At 39.6% G+C, this 26,882-nt stretch overlaps 1 protein-coding gene across 2 annotated transcripts; it reads right to left on the reverse strand.

Annotated features, from left to right (window-relative positions):
* Positions 1 to 1,830: 1,830 nt before the first annotated feature.
* On the reverse strand, positions 1,831 to 23,879 carry LOC133917962 (two pore calcium channel protein 1). Of its 2 annotated transcripts, XM_062361766.1 has the most exons (23): positions 23,585 to 23,879; positions 22,651 to 22,794; positions 22,355 to 22,462; positions 21,455 to 21,550; positions 15,284 to 15,393; positions 14,985 to 15,045; positions 11,529 to 11,695; positions 11,341 to 11,446; positions 11,137 to 11,214; positions 10,954 to 11,015; positions 10,597 to 10,669; positions 9,161 to 9,226; positions 7,781 to 7,924; positions 6,708 to 6,765; positions 5,486 to 5,593; positions 4,812 to 4,875; positions 4,125 to 4,293; positions 3,712 to 3,776; positions 3,481 to 3,571; positions 3,057 to 3,143; positions 2,808 to 2,879; positions 2,282 to 2,322; positions 1,831 to 2,200 (listed from the first exon to the last, which is right to left on the reverse strand). In XM_062361766.1, the coding sequence occupies exons 1-23, from the start codon at positions 23,762 to 23,764 to the stop codon at positions 2,113 to 2,115; spliced, it is 2,238 nt and encodes a 745-aa protein (XP_062217750.1). In that variant the 5' UTR covers positions 23,765 to 23,879; the 3' UTR covers positions 1,831 to 2,112. The 2 variants fall into 2 exon arrangements, with proteins under 2 accessions (XP_062217750.1, XP_062217754.1); XM_062361770.1 differs by lacking the exons at positions 21,455 to 21,550; positions 22,355 to 22,462; positions 22,651 to 22,794; positions 23,585 to 23,879 and adding an exon at positions 16,769 to 16,959.
* Between the last annotated feature and the right edge of the window lie 3,003 nt (positions 23,880 to 26,882).

Raw genomic sequence — 26,882 nt, forward strand, 5'->3', positions numbered from 1 at the left:
TTCCCGTTGACTGGAGCCCGGATGAGTTACTTTGTTCGGATGATAGCATGCCCTACGAATCCGATCGTTCTGGTAGCATTTAGTCGGGGATGGTTTGCAAAGTATGTGTTCCAATAGTAATGTGTTATGCATGTGTGATTGCCCTAGGCTAAACAATTTGTGTGTGAACTCATGAGCTACGTTATGTGTCCTTGTAGCAATTTGTGTGTGAACTAATGAGCTACGTTATGTGTCCATGTACCAATTTGTGTGTGAACTCCTTATGTGCTACGTTTTGTGTCAATGTACCTTTGGAAATCTGTTGGACCATACTGATTTCATTACAATGCATCTCCATTTGCTATTGTTGTTGTGTGCAGGGAAGCGATGGAGTATGCCAGGTTCCTTCGTGGCGACAGCGAAGACATGAATTGGGCCGATGTTACGCCGCTAACCCAAGACAGCATATTCGGTAGCCAGATCCCCGCGGTGGATGTCCAGAGTGGGGAGCCTACTGGAGATGTCGCTCCTGGGGGTGGCCAAGGTCCCCGCTGTGATGCCTCCGACTCATGCAAGGCGCTCACAGTGGCAAGGAACAAATTATCTTCCTCATCGGAAGAGTCATTTCCGAAACACAACTCCCTCACGGTCTCCTTCCAAGCTTCGCGACGATCCATTTGTTGGTGGCTTGCCAATTGTGAGGACCTCACCCGTGTATATATAGGGACCTCATGAGCCTTCTAACGGAAGACACCGCCCCTCCTTCCCCGACAAGCCACTTCTCATGAGCCTTCTAGGGGAAGACTCGCCACAAGCTTCCAGGATACATTTCACCAGGTCACGTTCGAATGCTCACGTGCAGGTGCAGCGATACAGATTTATCCCTCAAAATTTAATGGAAATATATTGTCCCCGAATTTATTTTCTAACAAATTATAATTCGACACACTAATTTTTAACGTGCGTTTCAATACCTGCTGCAACGGGATCACGCGACAAAACATTGCCCCTCAGACGGTTATGGTGGTTGGGAAATAATAATTTTAATAGAGGGGAGAGAAGATAGTGGATGAGATATAGAGTATCTGCTAGAGATGGATATATTGAGGGATGCTGTAATAGTGATAGGGGAGGCTGTAATAGTGTTTTTGGGATAAAAATTTGAGGTAGCTGCTGGAGATGGTCTTAGGGCCCAGCTGTAAGTATAAAGTTGCCCCCCCCCCCCCCCCCCCTCCCGTGTCTGGGCAAGCTTGGACAGATAACATAACGGATGGCCATGTTCCTCCCTCCTACCGGCTCTCTTTCTCCTTTTCTCCCTCGGCGACTTCTTCTTCTCCTGCAAGTAAACCTCCTCGCCGGCGTAAGGTCGGTAACACCCCTGTGTATGATGTGGTCAGGGCTCAGAGCTACGTGCCGAGCATGAAGCCATCCTACATGTACGCGAGTCCAAGCGATGCTCTCTCCGGTGTCGCGTGGGACGTCGTCCAATGCAGAGCGGCGTCGCAGGCGCTGCTGCTGTTCTTGCAGCAGTGGGTAGGTGAGGAGCAGGACTCTCCATTCTCCACGGTTAGCTCTTAGCAAGGAGCCGTGAAGGCAATCGATCGTAGAGTAGTGGATGCTGCTGTCAGACTCCGTAGCTGGTCTGTACCTTTTCATTTCTTTTCCGAAGAAGCAAGAATCGCCCGTCGTATGCCTCATTAACAATTCTTGGAATGGGGTAGATTGGGTACGTTTGATTTCCTGAACCGATCCTTCTGTTTCATACGAGTTGCTAAATACAGAGTAATCACTAGAGCTCCTCTTTCTTACTGCCTGTCCAATACTGTCAGACATCAGAAAGGCTTCTAGATATACAAGCAAATGTGGGGTATATATTTTGCGACCGGAATAGCAGACACATAAACATCTGTCAGAATCAGTAGTATCATTTTTAGGCTATACAAATAGTATATCTCCAATCGATGTGTCTCTTGACGCTGTAAGATAACTACGGTTCATTTCAGCACTACTCTCCAAAATTTATCGCTACTTTTACATGCAATACATGACTATATGCTCGGATAAACAAAATTCAACGGAAGTTGTAATGCTATTGAAGTTAAAGAAAGAAGCAGGCAGCACCACGAAGATAGGCTATTGCTCTGAGTTTTGAGATCCATCAAGTTCATTGCTCAACATATGGTGCAGAAGAATATCAACCATTGTACCCTTTGTCCTCGCACTACAGCACGTCAACGCTGAGTAAGTAAAGGCTGCCAACAGTAAGGTATAGAAAAAATAGCACATAATAACAGTGGATTACCGCATAGATCGCCGTTTGTTTCTTCCTTGGGGAGTAGGATCCTGCAAGGATGGGAAAATGCCCTCAAGACATTAGCTCTTTTGATCCATATAATTTCTTATGATGAAATATTAGTGGAAAAATGATTAAAAATTTATAACACTGTAAAAATTAAGTCTAAGCATGTCAAACTTGTTTCCCAGTAAGTGTTTGTGTACTAAAACTTGCAGAAGCCGTGTTAGTGTGCCAAATGTGGTGTTGGTAGTCTAGTAGAGCTCCCTAGTTAAACTAGTGGTAAGCAAGGAAAACTTGAGAGTAGTAGTAAGATATCATTTTTCCAACTTTCCAAACAATATTGTGAAATTGTGATATATAGTGTACATCAAAGTAGTCAAAGGACAATGTAAAAAAAATCAAAACTGGATAGCATTTCTGGCCTCATTAGCAAATACGGTACCAGTACCAGCAATGCCCAGTTAGTTATTGACTTACCGCTGGTTTTCTGAGTATAATGATAATTTGTTTTGAGCACAAATATTAGTCTAACCTGCATATCAGCTTCTCCAGCTTTCTCCAGTTCCATCTCAGCAAAAAATGCCTCCAACACAAATGCCATAATCTGAGAAGACAAAAGGCTATAGGTAAAAAACATACTCGGAAATATCCATTTCTCAATGAAGTCTAAAGCCAAGGGCAAATCAATCATATGAACAAAGTTTCTACTATGGAAATTCAGAAATTTTCTACCATGCATGTCCCTGGATGGGGGGGGGGGGGGGATATTCAAATATCTTACCAGATTAAGTAGCAGCAATACTGAAATAAGGTAAAAGCTGACAAAATAAATCAGGCTCCATGAACTTCCAGTTAGGTGCGCGTAGCTCTGAAAGAATGGGAAAGGTAAAGAAAAAAATGTTACCCAATACAATAATTCCTTTAATACTTCTAGGCAGAAATCCACTCAAATTTGTTTAGGTAGACAATCCGGAACCCATGAGCAGAAAAATTGAGGGGACAAATGAAGCTCGTTCCCTCCTCCCATTTAATAGATTTAGGGTCATAGACTTCAGTATTTCAAGTTAGTTTCTTAGATTTCAAAAAGACAAGTGAAGACAATAAAAGAATAAACATAAGCAACTGGATACATATCAGACCCCTAATAAAAGATGGGACAAAAAAGAAAACAGATTGCAGCTTAAGGGTGCTTGCGAGATCCTTACCTCCATCCAGACTTGCCAATTTCCCATCACTAACAAATTGAACAGAGTAACCATACCACTTGGATAATCATTGAAGTTAAAAAGAAGATAACTGAATATGTCAAGGGAAAAAATTGAGAATGATGGGGAAAAGTACATTTTGATTGCATGGTTGAAGTTTTAGTATAAAAGTTACGCAAGCCATGATAAACTGTAGAATCACATGTGGCGATTAAGAATAAAAGCGGATACTCGTTACTGAAGAGATCTGTTTCTTCCAACTTTGGGTTTCCTGTATACACAATGCCCCCAAAAATCTGCAAACAAAAGAGCTTCGACTATCATCTTATGAAAAACAGAGAGATCCCAAAAACGCCTATGATATTTCGACATGTAACGCATGCAGTTCAGCACAAGAAAAGCTCAAGCAACAAGTGTCACGAGTAATTTGTGAACAAAGAAGACAAAGATATATGGCTAAAACAACAGGTTGTTGTATGGAGGCGGACATGTGTTCAACTAAAGAAATTGAATCAGGTAGTTGCACATCTTTTCCACGCTGTAGATTTAGTTAAAAGCCTACACATGAAAATAAGTGTTGAATAACCATAAATGCTACATCTTTAATAATAATTAAGCTTTCAGGCAAACTAGTATATTCAGACCTGCAAACCAATGGAGCAGTATACACAAAGTATACAAAATACAATCCCTAAGTATGGCAACAAGCTAGACATCAGAGTAAAGAATGTCGCAACAAATGCTCTGAAACGCCGAACTTGCAACAAAATTCTTGTTAAACGCAACATCCTTCCCAGGAGAAGATATCGGATCCTGTGAGGGGAAAAATAAAAGAAAACAGATAAAATATTTGATAACACGACTGTTACAGCAAGCAACAAGAAAAAGTTGTCACAGATTTTTCTCAGCACCATATCCTCTCGAAACATGTTTAAGTGACAACATGTTGAATTTTTAATTCTTAGAAATCCAGCACAGGACACCTCTGAACTCTGAAGTACAGCCTGACTCATCACCACATATAGCTCAACATAATTGTGACAGTGGCAGGTTCTTGCATTTACAATATAAAGGAACTGAATAATAGCGTAATATAGATTTCTTCGCAAGCTTACTGAAGTCCATTTAGTTATGCTGTTTTATAGACTTCAAAAAATAAAGACTGTTAGGGTAGGGCTGGGTTCTGACCTTTTATAAGGTAGTATGTTGTACATTCAGTTTTCAGCAATTTTTTTTTAAAAAAGGCATGGTACCATACTGTAAGAATAATATAAATTTACAACGAATTGAGTAAATTTTGGAAAGTAATGCATCCAAAACAGTGAAGTTACCATTCTCCATTTGAAAGAAAAGAAAGCTTTGAAGGGAAGGCGAATGTCAGGGTCTCTCCAATAACTACAGGGAAATGGGATGTTATCATGTTAGATGCTACAAAAGTTCATTTAGTAATATATAATTTATAATAAAAATCAATTTCGCTTCAGACGGTGCTCAGAAATTATTCAAGACGTAGAGCTAGTAGCCATTAACTGTTTTCAGTGAGGACTATAGGAGATGGAATGCAAAGTTCCAAAATATAGAGAAAAAGGTTTCTTTGTAGCTCAGATGGCTTTATAGACGAACTAGATAATCATTTTCTAGCTTATTGTTTCTGTTCTTTATTTTCGCTTAAATTGTTTCTGGACTCTTTGTTACCCTCTTAATTCAAGGGTACACAGCTCTCCTGTGTGTTCTAAAAAAGAGGTATAGAGAAAAAACTTTAGCAAGTATCATGCATCTGGCATGATAAAATTTCTTCCGTAAGAAAACATGGCTAGGAAAGTTGATTACCACTCAAATCAGATTAAGACTGACCTGGTACTCTATACTTTTTCTATAAACATGTATACCATTATTATGTAATATATATAAATTTATGTTTTTATAAGATATCACTGTAATACATTATTGAATGAATTTACAGGTTTTGTTGTAAAGATGGAATTTTTCTTTTGATTAGACTTACATATAGTCCATGTAATCGCAAAATCAAACTTGTTTTGACCTTCCATCCAATAAGTGCCAAATCCTAATGAAAATATTTTCAGTGCCATCTCCACAACATAGATCCATCCTGCAACATAACATTTGTATTAATATTCATGACAAATATGGGAAATGCCATATCTGGTTAAATAAATGCTCTAGGAATTATGTCTTCCACTTCCAGGATGAAATAGCACCCAGAAAAACACTTCAAATGCTCAGTAAGGTGCCAAAGGGAAGATGGCAGGTGATGAAGGAAGAAATGTAGAACATCCAATTTATGTGGTGGTAACACTAGTAGTCTAGCACATTAGTTCACTATTTTCAGTACCACCAACTAGTCCAGAAATAGCCAATCAGGTACTTGTATCTTTATGATATCTTTCGCATGAACTTCACAAATTACAAAATGGGTGTAGTTTGTAACTATTTACTGTGGTAGTGCTTAATTTGCAGAAGCATTGCAATTTGCAAAATCTACAATCCCATATGATAAATGAAAACACACTCATAACCTGATCATCCAGATGAGACTTTAGTCAACTGACAAGAAATAAAACCATTTTCAGGATATATTTAGCAGTCACACTAGTCCTTGGACCACAATGTGAAGTTTGCACACCGGTGCGGCAGAGATAAGAGTGAAGCCCATGTGTTGTCATGCACCATATGCACCAAGTGGAAATTTTGTAGGCATGTGATTTACTATACTTTAGAAACTGGTTTAGCCCAATACGTAGAAACTGGACCAAGATACCCAATTTAGACCAATGTTGGCATGTTTTGGACACTAAGGTATTGACATCCCTCGAGATTCTTGTTAAAAAAAGGTGGCATTAAAACCAGTTCGTCTTATGTAACTTATTTATGAAATGATGTAGATGTTTATTCGTTTAAAAACTTAAAGTTTAATGTGTACCTTGAGCGTGTTCTGTTGTTTTTACATGTTACAGACCATTGCATTGACTCATATATTTGCTACAGCACGTGGCTGTATGGCAACCTATAATGCTACAACAGGAAAAAAAGAAGTAAATATCCTTTTGACAAAATTAAGTTCAAAAGATTATAATGTGGCACTGTGAATTAACAGACAAGGACCGACTTTAAGTTTGAAAGATAAGAGACAGAAACTTTATCAGAGATAATTTTTATATTTGTTAAACAGTATGTTGAGGACTTGTTCACCACAATATACTCACCAAAGACAAGCTCAACTTCTTGCCATACTTTCTGTGATGAGCTGTTTTCTATATCTAGCTGCAAAGATCACAGTCAAGAAATTACATATGATTTGTCTCAGCGTGCACTGTACAAGTTTGTAAAAGAAAGGCAGGTTAACTTACCTAATATATGTTTTGTTTCAAAAGAAATGAGAAATAGAATAATCATGGCTTTCAATTAAATAAAACATAGGTTGCTCATTTCGCCATGAACTTCACTAAATTTGCTGGTACGAGTATATATGGTGGGGAAACCTTACAAAATGTTGTAACAATTAATGTTCTGGCAGAGTTGTCAAACTCGAGACGGAACAAATGCCAAGAGTGCATATATTTCATGTATTTCTGTTTTATGTGCATTCTCGTGCCAGTGCCCTGATGATGACCTAAAACTAAGAAAAGCAATGATGGTTGTGGTACAGTGGTAGCATGGTAGCCACCACTTAGAAAACATGCTGCACACTGTGGATTGGTTGCAGGGAATGTGAGAAATAAAGAAAGTTAGATACTTCATGCTTCTGCTTCAAAATTGCTTTGCCTCAAACTACTAAAATCCCCTCAACACCTAACTAATGAAACTCATCTAAACTCTTACTAATATAACTGTTAATGTATATACTTGTATTAGAAGAGGAATCCTATTGTATAGCGTATAAACATGAACATTAATAAGCCAAACTTTGTGCCTGAAGTTCCTCATTTCAGACAAAATATATCCACATATTTACCATTTGAACACATGATTACACAGTGATATTTACCATTTGAACACAAATCCTGTTAGTTTACCTTCCACCTAATACAAAGTTTTTTTTAATTCGTAAAAAGAACAGTGATAATTTATAGTTTTGCTGCATGGATTCTGAGGATCCAAAACATTTGACTTCTCAGAAGCACAGAGCCACATATGTTATAGATCATAAACCATATTTATTGGTCAAGTCATCATTTTACCCCGCCAAGTAAATATTAACAAAACATTACTGTCGACTATGAGATTGAGTCAAATGCAAAATGTGAACAAAAAAGAAATAATGCTGCCACTGTCATACCGTTGTTTCGATGATGACAGCGATTAGGTTCACCAGAAGAATAAAGACAACAATATACTCAAACAGGCGACTCCGCACAAACGATTTCAACCTTTCACATTGTGGCGAGTGGTAGAACGATGGGTACTTCTCCAGATAAGAAGGCTGCAAAGAAGTGTACAACATTAAGTCAAACAAGTCAAAATGTGGTTGCAACAGCATGAGATCAACAATAAAGAAAACAATTCAAAGTATTAATATTTTCGATGCGAAAAGAACATCACGTATTCACGTTCTTATCAGTGGTAGTGACTAATGTTTTTTGCAACTCTGACTAGTGCTAATGATTAATGCTTTTATATTAACCCAAAATGTAAATTGCACGAGTCCTAAAGCATTGTTGTTAGTAGCGGAACAGTGCATCGCTGCAAATCAGACCCTCAATGCACTTTCAAACTTGCACCTCTCCTTTTTGGTAGAGAATAACACTACTGCTCATAAATTGCATGTATTGGTACTGGTGTAACACCCTGCTTCCAAATATGCTTTTATTCCAACCCCACGTATGCATAGCACCTCTCTTACACTTTTGTCCTCATTTCGTGTAAAAGAGTTAACCCGGTGGTGCTATGATTGGAATACGCAAGCTTATAAGCTGGCTCAACTTATCTAAACTACCAACGCGGGACTACTCTCACTACACCAGGACACATGGGCCACACGGGCCAAACAATAAACACTAATGTGCCTAGGTATTACATCCCCCCTCCCCTTCAGGTCTGACACCCTCGGCAGCTTACCGCATACACGGCGGAATACCAAGGATCTCCCCTCAGTACTACAGTTGTGTCATGCCCCCTCCATAGGCCGACATGCACGCGCTTGTGGAGCGATGGTTGATGCTCTAATACCACATACAACACCCCGCTTCCAAAATCCTTTTTTAACCCAGACCCACATGGGACGGGCCCACATATGCATATCACCTCTCTTACACTTTTGTTCTCGCTTCATATAAAAGGATTATCCTAGAGGTGCTATGTTTGAACTGTGCAAGCTTATAACCTGGCCCAACCTATCTAGACTACCAAGGTGAGATTAATCCCACCACACCATAACACTTGGGGCCACACGGGCCGAAACCAAAAACACTAATGGGTCGGGATATTACAATTGGCCATAAGAAATGACATAATTCTTTGTCATAAAAATATGCTTTCATAATATTATTAGTTCAAATATGCTTTCATTGTATTATAGCTTTGGCTTATATTACAACAAAAAATTAACAGTCAAAATTTCATGTTAGACATGGGATAACGAGCCTAATCCAAATATGAGCATAATTTTCATGATATAGAATAAGTACAGAATTATGAGCATCTGAAGAAGTCAACATACTGGTGGCTCCTTCTGGAATTTTATTGCAATAGTATTGCATAGGTCAGCAAATTCCTCGGAGGTGACCTGTACAAGGGTATACAATTTAGAAGCATCAATGCTGATGTATAATATCACCAAATGAAATCAGTTAACATAAAAATTAATAACTCACCAGGACGTGTTTATGCTTTGAAAAAAAAAATGTTATAGAAGTGATAGATAACCAGCCTGGGAAACTAGCAGCACTTTTGTTTGTACATATATTTTATTATATTTCTTTGAACTTTTTAAAGTACTGTCCAAAAACTTGAAAATTCAGGATGTACAAAAGCAAATCTCAAATTCAGATGCTGCACCAACTCTTAAATATAAAGATGCAGCAAAAGAACTTGTACACTGGCGTTTGTTTGATCACATAAAGTACTCACTAAGGCCTTCTTTTTCTGCATCATGATGCTAATGACCTCCGTAGAATAATTTATTTTTATTTATAAATTTTAGAAATTCAAATGAACCCGAAAACACCAAATAGATTAAAAAAAAAGAGTGAATTGCACAAAACTACAACTATTGTGTCATTTGTAACATAAAACTACAACTATTGTGCCTATTAATACAAAACTACAAGTTTTGTCAATTTCACACGTAACCCGATTTCCTTATCTCCCGAAATTCACTGTTCACAAGTGTTGTTCACCGATATGTTTCTTCAAAAATCCTAGAATTTTTTTTTACGTGTTCCATAATCCATATGCAACCCATTTTATGCAAATGGAGCATTACAAATGAACTCACTTTTTCATCATATAACCTAGAGCTGGAAATAATTTTAGAAATTAGGCAATCATATAAGAAGAATATTAGTGAATTTTTTCAGATTTTTGGGATTTTATTTGAATCCCTAAAAATTGTTAGATGTTATAAAAGTAGCCTTTTTTAGAGAATTTTAGTTTAAATTCTATACAGGTTTTTTGGGTAAATCCAATTAAAATAGATTGTACATGGATTATAGAATATGTACAAGAAGTTGTTGAATTTTTAGAGAAACATAATATCACTGATTTTTGCATTGGTGAACAATATATGTGAACAGTGAATTTCAACGATAGAGATAACTGAAATCGGGTTGTGTGTGAAATTGTTGTACACAACTTGTAGTTTTGTGTTACTAGGCACAATAGTTATAGTTTTATGTTACAAATGGTATGATAGTTGTTGTTTTGTGCAATTCACTCAAAAAAAAAGATCACAACAGTTGTGGAGCTCAATAAAATATTTCAAGCTCAAGATAAATTTTGAATACTCACAATTAATTTTTAATTCTGAAATTCCAATAAGGCTTTTAGCATCTAGAAGAATCGCCAAAGTTTAGGGGGGTGATGAAAATTTATGTTTTAAAATATTATAGCAACAACCTTTTTTGGGGGATGTTATAATATAAGCATATAGCATACCTTGAAATCACCACTCTGATCAAGCTCAGTGAAGATTAATTCAAAATCCTCCCTTGAGGTCTTGGGCAACGACCTACAACGAGGTAACCATAACATGACCCACAAGACCATAACACAATCAGTTCTTAAGTACGCTATGTCAAAACAATGAAGGAAAATTTGAATTGTGTAATCTGAAATAACATTGAACTGTCAAAATAAAATACACTGATAAAGTGATAAGCAATATTATTACTAAAAAATAAAAACTATTTCGGATATGAATAGGACAGTTCTCTATAGCAAGAGACAATATGATGCTAGAAGATTATTTGACACTGTGATGTCCCAGAGGGTGAAAGGAGACGCTTTGGCTACCTGTACTTGTTTAGCTCATCAAGTAATGATATGCACTGTTCTTTGTTGAGATATCCCTGACCCTGATGCATACAAAAAGGCAAGAAAGCAAGATCAACAGCAAAACAGTGAATCTAACTTGGTATTACAGCTAGGTAAAATAGTGCATAGGTACACAAGGGAACAGAAACAGAAAGCACTCACGTTAGTATCGATCAGATCAAATGCTTTCTGTAGAATACTTTTCCTTATAGAGTCCATCCGAGCAAGTTGCTTTGCGAGCTGGATCACAAAAAATATGACATGTATGCATCAAGTTACTATTTGGCATAGCAAGAACACGCCAGAATTCAGAAGGCACGAACATACTAATGATCAAGAGAATTATGACCCAATGAAGGAATCTACCTGCTCTTTAAAGCTATCATAAATGACAGCAAGAATTAGATTTGTTAGGAAGTAAACTCCTAACAGCACGTAGACAACAATAAACAGGGAGTACCAACGAGAGCTCCTGCTCAAATAAGTGCCAGCGTATATGAGTGCATCTGAAGGAATTATCATAAACACTTCAGGAATAGTGATGTCCAACTTACTTGTAAGCAGGGACCCATACGTCAGGATTATTGGATGTGGTGAAGAGGACAAACATCTGATATAACGTTGCACTATATGATGAGAAAATGGTCTTTCCTTGCGGTGTGTCCTCAAATATTACATAAGCTAGCCAGCTTGCAAATAATAGGAACAACAGCGAAAGAGCCTATATAACCAAGGTGACAAAATTATATGATGAACTGAAAATATAATGCGCGCAGGGCACTAATGCAAACAAGAATGTCAACATGAAGAAGCGCATAGCTGGTGCATGATAAACACACATAAGAGATGTATTAAGGGTATAATAGTCAAGGGTATTACTGTAATCTCCTAGTTCTAGGGTTTCCCACATGTACTCTATATATTGCCCTCATATGGCTACCATTGAATGCAAGTAGTTATTCCTAACATCTTATCACAGCTAGGTTTTTCTCCTCAGGGCGCCACAACTAGCCAAAGCCCTAAAAAATTGTCATGTGCTTCCAATCGCCGTCGTCTTGCTCCTTATCCAGCCACTACCGCTTGTCATCCATCGGGCACGCGGCTCGTCGTTCGCTTCACTGTCTTCGAGGTCAGATCCTGCTGCTCGATGATGGCTCCTCTGGGTTCCTTCACCGCCGAGATCCGCTGTTCGCCAAGATCCATCATCCGAGTTCTTGGTTGTGGACGTGCCCCTAAACTTGCCCTCTCATGGCTGATTCTGTCACTGATTCGTCTCGACGCCAGGTCTTCTCACCCCTGCGTCTCTGTCCCACTGCCAGGTCGTTCAACCCGCCGCCGGCTCCGCTTGTCTTCCTCGATAAGGTCTACCTCTAGCCCGACAGTCGAGCGTCGCCCAATGCCAGCTCCTCCGCCGCCGACCTCAGCCTTGCTCGCCCTTCGTTGGCTCCGCCACCATCAATTCGAGCATTGCTGGCTTGTCGATGTCACTCGTGCTTGTCCGTCGCGCGCCCGCCTATGCTCGTCTGTCACGTGGTCGCTCGACGGGAATTGTCGCGTGTCCGCCCGGCTCCACTCGAAGTGGCTAAGATCTACTTCAATTCAATCAGGATTCACCCTGGCTCCCTAGCTCGTCACCCCGTGCAACTCATCGTCTAGTGGCTCCAGCAAGGGGGCATCGTCTTCATCTCTAGCCTAACACGGCTTCGATTAGCCACCACCACCGAAACTCGCCTCTGCTGCCACGAACTTCATCAACCAACTCTTTTGTCTCTCAATGCCAGCCACTTATCCCCTGCCACCGGCTTGGCTCTTGATCTCACTGTGCTCTTGTTGTCATTCCATCTGTGTTGCTACTCTGCTCTGTTGCTTTCTCTGTTTCGGTTCATGGTGCAGCAAGAGCTAGCAGATGCTTTGGTGGGCTGCTGCCTGCTGGTGCTAGTATGAGCTCTTAGTGTTGGGTTGCTACAGTCAATGGGCCTCTATGCTATGGTATGCTTCATTCGGAGGCTTATGGTGCTAGTTCTTTAGCTTCGGCATGATCTCGCTGGTGCTTGCTGCTTCGATTCTTTGGTTATGAATAGCTTTTGTGCTGCTAGTATCTACTAGTAACTTTATTTGCATCTAGCTTTAGTTTTTTGTTCGTTGCGTCCACATCCAAGTCTCGGTCTCTCTTTGAGCTCATATATGTCGTGTGAGTCCACATATTCCTTCGTCAATTAGTTGTTTTCTTTTGTGGTTAGCGACATATTCATCTTTGTTTGGCTACTTCTTTCCCATCATTATTGCAGCAACAATGCCATCTAGGTCTTTCCATAGCTTTAATGACAACTTCATTTGTTGTCTTGCTACTCATCATTGCTTTATTTGCAATTCTTGATCTAATGTATTCTTTTGTCATCTTGGTCTTTCTGTAGTTTTAGTGACAATTTCGTTTGTTGTCTTGCTACTCGTCGTCACTTTGTTGCAATTCTTGACTAAGAGCATTATTTTGTTGTCATCATCACGACTCTAATCATGTGCTTCGCTTTGCACTTCTTCATCTTGATTCAACAGGATTATCAAGGCTCCACTCTACGACGGCTTTGAAAAGGCAATTTTTGGATAAATTAGTTTTATTTTGTCTAAGTTTCGTACTTAGTGTGGCATATGTCTTACATTTGAGAGGGTGTTAAGGGTATAGCAGTCAAGGGTATTATGGTAATCTCCTAGTCCTAAGGTTTCCCTCGTACTTCATATATTGCTCAATGGAGCTACCATTAAATACAAGTTGTTATTCCTAACAAGATGAACATCTTAGCTATCAGCATCACCACACCTCAAAAAGTATTAAGTGCATGGTTAACTATGGACAAAGAACTATAAACAAATATATGTGTAATTGAAATGTCCCACCGTGCTTCTGTAGATTCTATTGTGTCTGACAGGTTTCATGGCATTCTCAGATGAAACAGCTATAAGCATATAAGCCTTTATCAGTGGAGTTCACTTTTAGTAGTTCTTTGAATTACTTTTAGTAAAGGTAATCCAATATTTGTCCCGGATACAGGTTATTCAATATTCATTTTTGTTTTGAACGATAAGATTGGCATCTGCTCTTAGTTGAAGATTAAGATGGTAATCCATTCAACCATGCATCTATCCTTTTATTGTGCTTTGGAGGTCCTAGAGGTTCAACTAATCCAATAAAAGTGAACAAAGAAACATTAATTGACGAAGTATGTTAGGTATGGGATTGTAACTCTAGGTGCTTTAGTAATGGTTAGCCATCTAAGAAAACCATTCAACTCCACAATCTTATTCTCCTCTCAATTATCAATCTTTCACTCACGAGCATACGTCTTTGCACATCCCACTCCAACGCACAACTCCTAGTACTCCTCTCCTTCCCTTCCTTCAACCCATGATTTTGCCAATATGTATAGTGATTAGTAATTGCAAAATTGATCTTCTGGATGCCAAGTGAGGTCTCTTTCATGCACTTGTTGGATCATATGCATCTTTTTGAACAGAATTATCATTAATGTCAAGTGCATGCAATCATGCACTGTTAATAAGATGATTTTTGACTTGCCTGGCTTTAATTGTTTAGATGACAATAGCCGTAAACACATATTGTGCTTTCCTGGTATGCAAAGCAAATATTCAATGTGATGCAAGGAATGCATCTCACCATGATTCAAATTTAAGGTTAGAAATGATGTCAACAGGGGATCTTGGTATCACGGGAAGAATGATTTTTATATTGCTACCCTTCTCTCTTTCTTCTATGTTGAAGGATATAATAGGTTACTGAGCTAACCACCCACCCTATTCATAAGATGGTACCCACCCCAAAGCTTAAGTAGCTACTCCACATGTAACTTTTACTCCATAGCATTAAACAATAATTAATGATTGGTCCTTGCGAGTTACGTTTTGTAGGCATTGGAAAAAACTGTGGTTTATTCTGAAGGGAACTTGTTACTTATAGTCGTATGACAGCATAAGTGGCATAACAAACAAAACCTTACCAAAACATTAAGATATGTCCCAACAATACCAACCAGTGTAACAGCACACATTCGCAGTTCCCTGTTGCAAAAAGGAAAATTTAATCAATATGTCAAATACGCAACAGTCCTTAACTTACAACGAATTATATGCCCTTTGTGTGTGTGTGGGCGTGTAATTTTCTTGCTTCTAAACAGTATGACTCTTATCTGGGCCTTTCTATTACACATTAGTTATAAATGGATTCAGTTGGAAGCCCTCCTACTATGTTCATTATGGTAGCAGAAGCAGCATCAGCTCAGGCAGATAAAACACATACCTGATAGTCATGATTAGAAACACAACACGGATGTACGGAGCTACTCTGAAAGGTCCGGGACTAAACATAAACACCAGTATGTCACATGCTAAGATGAAGAGAAGAAGAACCTACAATACAAAGCAGAACCATGGACAAATTACAGTGAGTGGAGCAGCAAATCCAGATACCCAAACCCAACACAACAAAGTTGGTTAAAAAACATTTAGCTTGAAGATAGAATCTATCTTAAATGTGAAACTCAAAAGGAACTAGACCTGTGCATAAGTTAATATACTACTGACTGACTACAAGTAGTTTATATGATCAAATACATATTTTTTTCCTCTCGAATACGCAGGAGAGTTGTGCATCATTGCATGAAGAAGAAGAAATGTACATAGAGTACAACACCCCCCCCCCCCCACAGAGTTTACTTCAAAACAAACACGCCACTTAAACAATCAAAACGACCAACGACTCAACCATCCGGACTTAAATCTCAACCATGGTCAGCGGTGCTAAATCTTTGACACCGGTCATGACCCAAAGTTGAGTCTCATCCCTAATGAGCTGCAGCACTCGTTGGGAGCTAGGTGAAGCCCCGTTGAAGACGCAATCATTCCGATGTTTCCAAATTGTCCAAGCCCCCAAGGTGATCAAGGAGTTCAGACTAGCCCTCGTAGAACTTGTCACCAACTTAATAGCACCAGACCACCAATCGAAGAAATGTGTGGTGAGCGATTGGGCCGATAGATCTGGTAGCCCATATAGCCTAAACAAGAGTGACCAAACTTCTCTTGAGAAAACACAAGAAACTAAAATGTGATGATTGTCTCATCCTCTTGGTCACAAAGCGGGCATCGATCTGGATGTGGAAGCCCCCATCGTACTAGGCGATTAGCGGTCCAACACCGATTATGGGCCACCAACTAAAGGTAGAAGTGACATTTCTAGGAGCCCATGATTTTCAAATCAATTTCCATGGCTCCAGGGTAATGGATCCAATAAAAAATGCTTGATAAGCAGTCCTGGCTAAATACTTTACATCCCCAGCAACTCTCCACCTATATTCATCTTGTGTCTCGTGTTAGAGCTCCACACCTGTCACTAAATCCCAAATTACTAGATACTTGGACAGGACAGCCACCGAAAGGGCTCCCTGTATGTCTTGGACCCAGCAATGATCAACCAAAGCTTCTTGTACTGTGCGCCGATTGGCTTTGCGTTTAATAACGAGGGCAAACAAAAGTGGGGCAAGATCAGCAATGGACTGTCCTTCCAACCACTTCTCTCCAAAAGAGAGTGTTGCAGCCATCTCCAACCACCGTAATTATTGCAATAGAGAAAAAAAGCCTTAACACAAGGATGAACTTGCAAAGTAAACAAGGCCCAAGGCTTGTCTGGCTGGGTTTTATGTAACCAAAGCCACCTCATTCGCAGGGCCCAACCAAATGTTTCTAAGTCCTGTATACCGAGACCTCCAAGTTATTTAGACTGACATACCTTTGGCCAAGCTATCAAGCAATGTCCTCCTTTTGCCTCTTTTTTTCCTTGCCACATGAACCCTCTTCTAATTTTATCAATCGCTTTCAAGGCCCATGGAGGGAGGTCCATAGCCATGGCTAAATAGACCACCATAGAGGTAAGCACGACCTTCACCATAACAGTTCGCCAACCTATGTCATGAGTTCAGCTTTCCAGCCTGGAAGTTGGTCTGCAATTTTAGCAATAATTGGTTGGATTTGGTCTTTGGTCAATTTTCTGATGGATAAAGGAAGACCAAGATATTTGCACGAAAATTCAATCAATTCACAAGGCAAAAGATGTTGCACCACCGCAAGATCCTCTTTCAAACATTGAATTGGAACAACACTGCTTTTTTGAATATTCATCTTAAGACCAGAAGCAGCCCCAAATAAGTGCATGATATCTTGGATCAGCTCCAAATCTGAGATAACCGGTCTAATGAAAAGAACCACATCATCAGCATAAAGAGACACCCGATGGCGAAGGGGTCGGTTTGAGAGAGGATGTAGCAAGCCTTCATCACTTGCCCTCTGAATTAGAGTGTTGAAAACATCCATGACAAGAATGAATAACATTGGACAGAGAGGGTCACCTGGCGGGGTTCTCTCTTATGCTGAATCTCATCACCCGGAATACCATTCAAAAGAATATTTGTGGTGGAAGTATTCAATAAAGCACTGACCAAATTACGCCACCGCTGACCAAAACCAAGGCTCTGCAATACCTCCAAAAGAAAGGACCAAGGTACCGAATCAAAGGCCTTACTGATGTCGAGTTTCAACAATACTCGGGGCTGTTTTTGTTGATGGAGAAAATGAGCAGTCTGCTGCACCAAAAGAAAATTATCTTGTATGCATCTCCCTTTCAAAAAAGCACTTTGATTCGTAGAGACCATGTCGTGGAGGTTCCTTGAAAGCCGATTTGCCATTAGTTTGGTCACAAGTTTAGCAAAATTGTGAATCAAACTAATAGGTCTAAAATCTTTCACATGTACTGCACCATCTTTCTTTGGTATTAAGGTTATGAAGGCCGAGTTGAGAAGCCTTAAATTTCTGAAATTGCCTCCCTCTATAACCAAGAGAGCTGCCATCACATCGTTCTTAATGATCGGTCAGCATACCCTATAGAATCTTCCAGTAAAGCCATCAAGGCCTAGGGCCTTATTAGAAGGCATTTGTTTGATGGTCTCCCACACCTCTTCCTCAATAAACGGGTACTCAAGATCAGCTAAATCGTGAGATTGCACCTGCAAGGCTTCAAGATTAATAGACATGGATCTCTACTCAGCTGATCCAAGGAGGCTATCATAGAACTCAAGGACTGCCTGTGACTTACCCTCATGACTTATTAATATTTGATCATTAGAGACTAGTTTGGTGATGAAGTTTTTCCTCTTGCGGTGCAAAGCATGAAGGCTAAATAACTTGGAATTGGCATCCCCGTCTTTAATCCAATCGATTCATGATCTCAATCTAGCAATAGTACGCAACAAAGCTGATAAGTCGAGCTGTGCTTTCTGAGGTTACAGCATAGCCAAGCTTCATCACTTGACAAAGGTTGGGAATCTTGAGCAATTTCCAACCGGTAAACTATTTCCTTGGCAAGGAGGAGTTGCGATTTCACATGACCAACTTTCTTTTGACTCCAACTTTGCAAGGCCCGAGCTAAGGCCTTGAATATGACACAGAGGGTCTCTATTGGACATCTTCTTCGTGCCACCGCATTCCAAGCACAGAACACCTCCTCAAGAAATTCATCGATTCTTGGCCAAAAAGCTTCAAAATGAAACCGTCGTTTTCCAGGGATGCTGTCATGTAGTCCAAGTAAGAGAGGATGATGATCAGAGTCTTCAGTGGCTGCACTCTGGAGCAAACAATATGGAAATAGGGATTCCCAATCTGCAGTGCAGAATACTCGATCCAATTTAACTAGAGTAGGAGAATCCCTCTCGTTGGATCAAGTATATTTTCGCCCCAAAAGCGGTATCTCCTTAAGCGTGAGATCATCAAGACACCGGCGAAATCGACCCAGCAATGCACTATTGAGGTTTAGATTATTTTTATCCTCGGCTCTATAAATGAGATTGAAATCTCCCGCGACCACCCTAGAACCTTGGCACTGGTGTCTGATGTTTCTCAGTTCCTGAATAAATAAAGTCTTCTGATCATTATCTTGTGGACCATAGACACAAGTTAGCCACCAATCCTGACCATCAGCTAAAGAAAACTGAACTAAAGCTGAAAATTCATCAATACGCGACGAGATAGCCGACCTAATACGATCTCTCCAAGTAATAAGAATTCCTCCACTAGCTCCAACAGAGTGATATCATGTAGTTACTGCTGAAATCTGAGACCAGCATAGAGCTAATTAAAAATTGAGAGATCACCTCCATTTTAGTTTCCTAAATACACACGATATCCACCCTTGCCATGTCCACCATGAAACGAACCGAATCTTTCCATGCTATTGAGTTCAACCCCCTTACATTCCACACTAATATATTTGAAGGATTCATGTCCGATGAGAAATAAACGACCTTTACCAAACCTCAAGTGAGCTCTAGACCATCTCCTCGATTGTTGGCTCGTCTGGTGGAGCCCAACCAGAGAGGGCAACAAGGGCTTGAACGTGTGCCACCGAGAGAGGTTGTTCGAACATTTTGGCGTAATCATTCATGGCCTTCTGATTGATATGTTCCTGTTCATCATCAATAATTCCCAGCGAACGCATAGCCCTTTTGGCTTGCTTGGTCACAGGTGGAGGCCGGAGAATTCAACACCAGCACCATCAATCCTCCTGCTATGGCGAAGTGTTGTGCCCAACAGCATAGTTTCCTTTCTCCCTTCTTGGATATGCGATACAGGGAGCAGGCTTGCAGTTGTTTTAGAAACTTTGGCGATGAAGTTGGTTCGCTCAACTTGCACTGCCGACAAAGGAGAGAACGCCGTCAGCGTAAAGGGAGCAGAGGCAGTAGCCAGCCTTGCCGTGGCGCGAAGCCGCTGCTTTGGAGGTGAAGAAGTCAGCCCAGCTGCGGCGCCATGTCGCTGCAGTGGAGGTGAAGAAGCCAGGCCAGGAGCATCATCGGGCTGATGCTGCGGAGGTGAAGCCGCTGACCCAAGAGTTGCACTGGTTTGTTGCAGCAGAGGTGTAAGATTTGGTCCAGGAATAGAGTCGGGTCGTTGCTCCTGAGGGGAAGGATTCAAAAAAAACTTTGGCTAACAGTACCAACATATACTTTTTTTTTACAAAATTATTAAGTTGACACAAAACCAAGCATACACTCCTATATCTACTATTTCTCAGTAATGATTTTCTATTGCGCCAAAAACCAAACTGTGTTGTGGCGGACAAGGGACAGAACTGTTCCAGATCATTTTGCTTGAATGTTTTCCTGTTCTCCATTACCTTTTGAAGTGACCTTTCTCTTCAAACTTGGTTTGGCTGAAAAGTAAAACACTGATATCTACTTTCTATCTGTAACAATTTATACTTATATCGCAATGTATAGAAGCTACTATAACTATTTCAAGTTAGAAGCTACTATAACTATCTCAAATCAACATCTATGCATTACCAAATATTTGAGTTCTCTAATGCATGCTCTACTGGCCTCTATTTACTATTCCTAATCATCTATGCGTTACTTAATATTCAAGGTCTCATATCTTTTCCAAAAGAGTAAATTTCACAAAACTATAGATACTTTGACAAACTTATCGCAAAACTACAGATTTAAGCAATAGTTTCACAAAAATACAGATTTAGTGCCAATTTTATCATAAAACTACAGATACTTTGATAAAATTATCGCAAAACTACATATTTAAGCAAGTTTCACAAACCTATAAATTTAGTGTCGATTTTATTGCAAAACTACAGATATTTTGGCAAAATTATCGTAAAACTAGAGATTTAAACAATAATTTCACATAACTATAGATTTAGATTTTATCACAAAACTACAGATTCTATGAGTTATTCCCAGCCTCGTTACCATGACACGGGCCCCTCTTGCAATCTCACAGCAGCTGCCAGCTCATGAAACAGACCGTCTAGAAGGAAACTAAAGATACTTTGGTAAAATTATCGCAAATCGCAAAATTACAAATTTAAGCAACAGTTTCACAAAACTACAAATTTAGCGTCGATTTTATCGTAGAACTATAGGTTCTATCGCAGACCTGTTCACCTGACGAATGAGCCCCGCTTGCAGTCACATGAGCTCCCAGACGGTCAGTTTAATAAGCTGGCAGCTGATGTGAGACTATAAGCGGGGGTTGATCGTCATGGTAATAGGGCTGGAAGCAGCTCCTCTAGAATCTGTAGTTTTGCGATAAAATCAGAAATCTATAGTTTTGTAAAATTGTTACTTAAATCTGTAGTCTTGAGATAATTTTACCAAAGTATCTGTAGTTTTGCAATAAAATCAGCACTAAATCTGTAGTTTTGTGAAATCATTGTTTAAATCTGTAGTTTTGCGATAATTTTGTCAAAGTATCTGTAGTTTTGAAATAAAATTAGCACTAAATCTGTAGTTTTGTGAAACTATTGCTTAAATCTGTAGTTTTGCGATAATTTTGTCAAAATATATGTAGTTTTGCGAAATGTACTCTTTTTGAAATGTACCCAAGAAGATATAAGTAAAGACAGATGTGTTACCTTTAATTTATTCATGGAGTTCTTGCAGAAAAGATTTAAACCTTCATAGGAAAGTGGATAGAAGATATCCAATACAAGAATGACAAGTGTAAGCCCCTGAAATTCAGAGAAAGCATGTAAACATCAATACTTCGAGCTCTTATTTTCAGACTCCTTATAAATCACTACATGTTCACATATGCAGTTTCAATTTATGATAGCTCCAACTGAAACAAATTGTAAAATAGTACTCCCTCTGTCCTAAAATATAGGATGTATTAGGATTTGAAAAAGTCAAACTTCGTAAATTTTAACCAACAATTAGTCAAATTATACGCATGTTTTAATGAACAAAGGTTGTATCAATAGATCTGTATTTTATAAATCTTTTAATATGATATTGATTTTGTAGAAATCGATAATATATTACAAAATAAATTAATGGTCAAAGTATACTTTCAAAGACTTTTTCAAATCCTAATACGCCCTATATTTTGGGATAGAGGGAGTAGTTTAGAATAGTACTCTCTGTTTCTTTTTATAAGGCGTATTAGGATTTGAAAAAAGTTAAACTTTGTAAGTTTTGACTAACAATTAGTCAAATTATATTCATGTTTAGTATACAAAGTTGTATCAATAAATTTGTATTTCACAGATTTTTTAGTACAATATTGATTTTGTAGCAACTGATAATATATTGTAATAGAAATTGATGGTCAAAGTATGCTTTTAAAGACCTTTTCAAATCCTAATGTGCCCTATAAAAAGATACGGAGTGAGTACTTCAGATAATTGAATGTAAATACACATGGTCTGACACAAACTATCCACTACTCCACTACTAACCATACTGCTTTAAGATTTGTGTAATTAAGTTCTTGCTAGAGCATAGAAGCAATACTCATGTCAAGTAAGCCTTACCTCATATATTAGTGATTCTGTTTTGCTTAAGTATGGCAACTGCCCAAGAAAGTAAAGATCCCTTTGGTCACAACCATGTGGGTCATATTTCCGGCACCAGAGAGGCTTCTGAAAATGCAATGAAATATTTCAATATCACTGCTGTAATCGTCGTTGCGATGATGTGTCATTTTTTGGACAAAACAAACTTGGTGCACTTAAGATGCCTAGTTTCAGTTAAGAGTAACATAAGGTCAATCTTGATCTAAGAACCTATACAATATAATAAATGGAGACAACAGTTTTTTGGAACTAACCTCGAGAAAATTCAATAGAATCAGAGCAAACAGGTTAAGTGACCACAGCCAATCCAATCGGAGATACACGAAATAAAACCGCATGGCCCTCTCAAACCTTGTGTCATTCAAGATATCTTCAGGGATACCAACGCCATCTTCTGCCTGTCAATCAATTGTAATGAGATTTTTTTTTTTGACAGGACAACTGTAATGAGATTTCAAAATATGCGAAAGAAAATGACAAAGAAAATGCAATTTCAGATTGCCAATTAAGCTTTCACATCTATAATTACAGCCCAGCTCCCACCAATAACCTTATTTTTTGCTACCGATCAAAACTTAGAAATGAAAAGCCATGGCCATTCTAGACTTCTAGTCAAATGTAAATTCTCATTAACTAAATTTTGGATCAATTATTAACATCTTTTCACACTAAATTGTGATAGAACTTGTGAAATATAGCATCACAGATATCACAACTCCTACAACATAGCGCAACTACCACATTTCCAAACAAGCATCAAGTATTCAAATGTATGGAAACCACTCGGATCAGCACTCAACTAGTCAACTCCACAAGCACTGGCACGTAAATGTTGCTCCAAATGCACAAAAAAAAAAATCAGCAACGCCAGAGGATCCAACACTCCAAGCCACCCGAAACTCGCACAAACAACGCATGAAGCAGCACCTCAGCTTCATCTCGCCACTCTAAACAGAGCATAAACTCCTAACAGCAGAGCTCAGCGTTACACTACGTAAGCATGCAGAACTCGAACAGGCAATTCGTCAAACACCACTCGCCCGCTCCGACAACCCACCACCTCAACCAACAGCCAGCCGCACCGACAACTCACGGGAACCTCAATTCTGAGATGTAGCGAGCAGAGCAGCTCCTTCGTCTAACGAAGCAGAACAGAGAGAGAGCGAGAGATGTGGAGCAGGAACCGACGAGGTCGACGAGTGCGGCCGCCTTCTGGTACCGGTCGCCGTAGGCGAGCGCGTCCGACCGCCGGTGGTACTGCCTCGCGCTCCGCGCGCCGCCGCCAGCGGAGCGGCCCCCGGCAGGCTCGGAGCCGCGCCCCTCGCCCCCCACATCCTCGGTGATGAGCGGCACCTCCGCTTCTAGCATCTCTCCGCCGACGGAGACGTACGCTGAGACGCGGGGAGATCTGGAACGACGAGACCGGAAGCGGAAGTGGTTTCGCTGTGCGATGGTGGGAGTGGGATTAAATAATCCGATGCTATCGTGCTCAGTTAGTAGCCGATCACGTTTACAGACATGTGGCGGTCAGCGCGGAGCGGAGCGGGGCAATTGATTATTTGTCATCCTACGGGATGGCTCACTCCCAAACGACACACTACCAAAATTCAACTCCCAAATGTCATCCGGGTCCGCTGGCAGTTAGCCGTTATAGAGCAAGAAAAAATTTGCAATTCAAACTAAAACTTATGCAATTCAAATTAAAAAATACTAAAATATATGTCGATTTTTTACATGATCTATAATTCATAAGCAACCCATTTTAACTAGATTAACCTACAAATCTTGTATAGAATTCAAACTAAAATTTCTCAAAAGATACTACTTTTGCAACTTATAGAAATTTTTAAGGCCTCACAAAAATTTTAAAAATCTGAAAAATTTTACTAATATTCCTCTAATATGATATACTAATTTTTAAAATTATTTTTCACCTTAAGTGAAAAAGTGAGTTTATCTGTAATGCCTATTTATTTATATAAATGATTATTAGCACTAATAAATGGGCATTAAAAAACTCACTTTTTCGTCTTATAATCTAAGATAAAAGATAATTTTAAAAATTAGTGCATCACATTAGAGAAATATTAGTGAAAGATAACCGGTCTTATTTATCAGTATCATAAAATCATCTAATACAGGTAATTAATTATAATATCAACTCTATCTCAAACAGACTTATATTCAATTAACTAAAAAAACTCAATTTAACCTATCAAACAGATAGAATTAATCAAATACTTTTTTACAATATAATTATATTCAACCTGTTTTTTCTTAACTAAGTCTATGTGCGTAAGACGCGTGTACGCGCAAGACAACATGGCGGTCGAGACGGGTTGCTTTCGGAGCAGATGGGGTAGGATAGGATGGGATCACGATGGTATATCCGCGTGGACAGCGTGGCCAAGAATTGGATATTTGCGTGCTTGTCCTTCTCTGCTTACAGATTTGCAAAAGCTTTTCCAGGTTTGAATTCTGAATTACAAACACACGGCCCGATTCTCGTTGATGATTTTCTAGAATAAATATCCCGTCTCAAGTTTCTCAAAGTGTGTGACTACTTAAGCTTATGGGTCCTGCTAAGAAGCGTGAACCAGAGAAAACCCGACTCGAGAGTCGAGACCACTTGATGATGATTGGGCTCATGGTTCTAAGATCGTGTTCAACGTTTCCCTTTAGATCTAAAATACTTTCACAACGGAATTTTTATTTCTTTCAGCGCTCTAACGGTTTTTTTTCACAGTTTCCGTCGCGAAGAGATTTCCAGGATCATTCCCTCTAGGTCGAGATTCTCTCTCCTTTTTCTTCACAATTCCCTTCGAAAGGGAAGCTGTTAGAAATAAGAAAAAATAAAAGGAATGAGAACGGGGAAGGAAATCGAGAAGAAAACGAAATGAAAGAAATATAGTTGGAGATAGTCTAACATCCACTTCTGGAGTCTCTCTTCACCTTATCCGTTCGTGTTCTCGCAATATCTCATTGCCTCTTCAATCTGGCGTCGTGGCGCGTCTCAGATCAATCGCCTCCCACGCTCGTAACCATAGAAAACGCCAAATTCTGCATTTTAATGTTACATGGCATCATATGAACTCGAATCTATGTGCTTCTGCTCTAGATCTAGAAGATAACATGAACAAACTAATGTGAGATGCAAACCCTACCATAGGAACTACGTGAGATGATGTCAAGGGATCTTCTGATCAATTGCACACTTTTCATGACGTGTCTGCTTAAGGGGATGCATGCTTTCTCCTTATATTCCTTAATAAATCAAGTGCATGTTTTCAAGTTGGCTTCTTTCACTTGGAAAGGATCCAGGACAGTAACCGAAGTTTCTTTCTTCACAAAGAACTTCGTAGGCGTAGCAAGTCTATAAAAGTCTATAATAAGAATGAATGTTCTTGTCCTTAGCGATTCTGACATAATTTTTTTATGGTTTAAAGGCGGTTGATGACTAAAATTGATCTACTGTAAAGAATTTTGGAGATGAGGAATTCAACGGGTCGGAACATCCGATTATAATATCAGAATTTTCGGTTTTTTTAACAATGGATGATCTGGCGTTTAGAAATTTGTTGTCACCGGAGTTTTTATCGGAACATCCGGTTTATGGATCGGAACTTCCGGTTATATATTTTTGTCCAACCCGAGAACCCTATGTCTGGATGAAATCGGACATTCCGGCCGATCAGAACTTCCGATTTTTTAATCAAAACTTCCGAGTAAATATTTTTGGCCAAATCGAGAGGCCAATGTTTGAGCAAAACCGATCTTTCCAGCTATATTGGAACATCCGATCGTAGGATCGGAATATCCGATTAAATATTTAAAACCAAACCAAGAGCATCATGTTTGGAAACCCGGATGTTCCGATACAATCCGAACTTCTGATGTTCCTAATTGGAACATCCGATCGAACTCGGATCCGAGATTTTGGAAAGAGATGGAGTCAGATTTGAATGGGAGTTTTGATAAATTCCAACTCAGAAATAGGGCATCCCTCCCTATAAATATGAAGGGCCGCAGCTAATTGAAGAGGACCATCATCCAATCAAATCAATACAATTTACTTTTATCTCTTTTATTATCCTTTTGCCCTAATTCGTTTTTCTAACCTATTTTGCTTCTCGTTATTGATCTCCACGACCAAGGACAAGCCGTCGGGCAACTGCACTCTAATGGGATCCCTCACGAGCGTGGGTGATGATGAAGGCTCAACGGTGTGGTGCCATGGCGACCATGCTGCTCGTTGAGTAGACAGGCCAGAACTTCCGATCAGGAAGGCCGGAACTTCCAGCCCTTCCAAGAAAGTTTTTGTTCGATTTGCACACGAGGTGTTTGGTGTGACCACTTTTCGCATCAACACATTTTTTGGCAACTATCGGTGACATGAGAATCAGGGGTCCCCGAGTCCCGAGGCCACGACAGCAAAATGCCACGTGGCGCCTTCCCTCGGGGACTATCTCCCCGAAGCCCGAGAAGA

Source organism: Phragmites australis, chromosome 1 (genome assembly GCF_958298935.1).
Source record: "Phragmites australis chromosome 1, lpPhrAust1.1, whole genome shotgun sequence".
Taxonomy (NCBI): Eukaryota; Viridiplantae; Streptophyta; class Magnoliopsida; order Poales; family Poaceae; genus Phragmites; species Phragmites australis.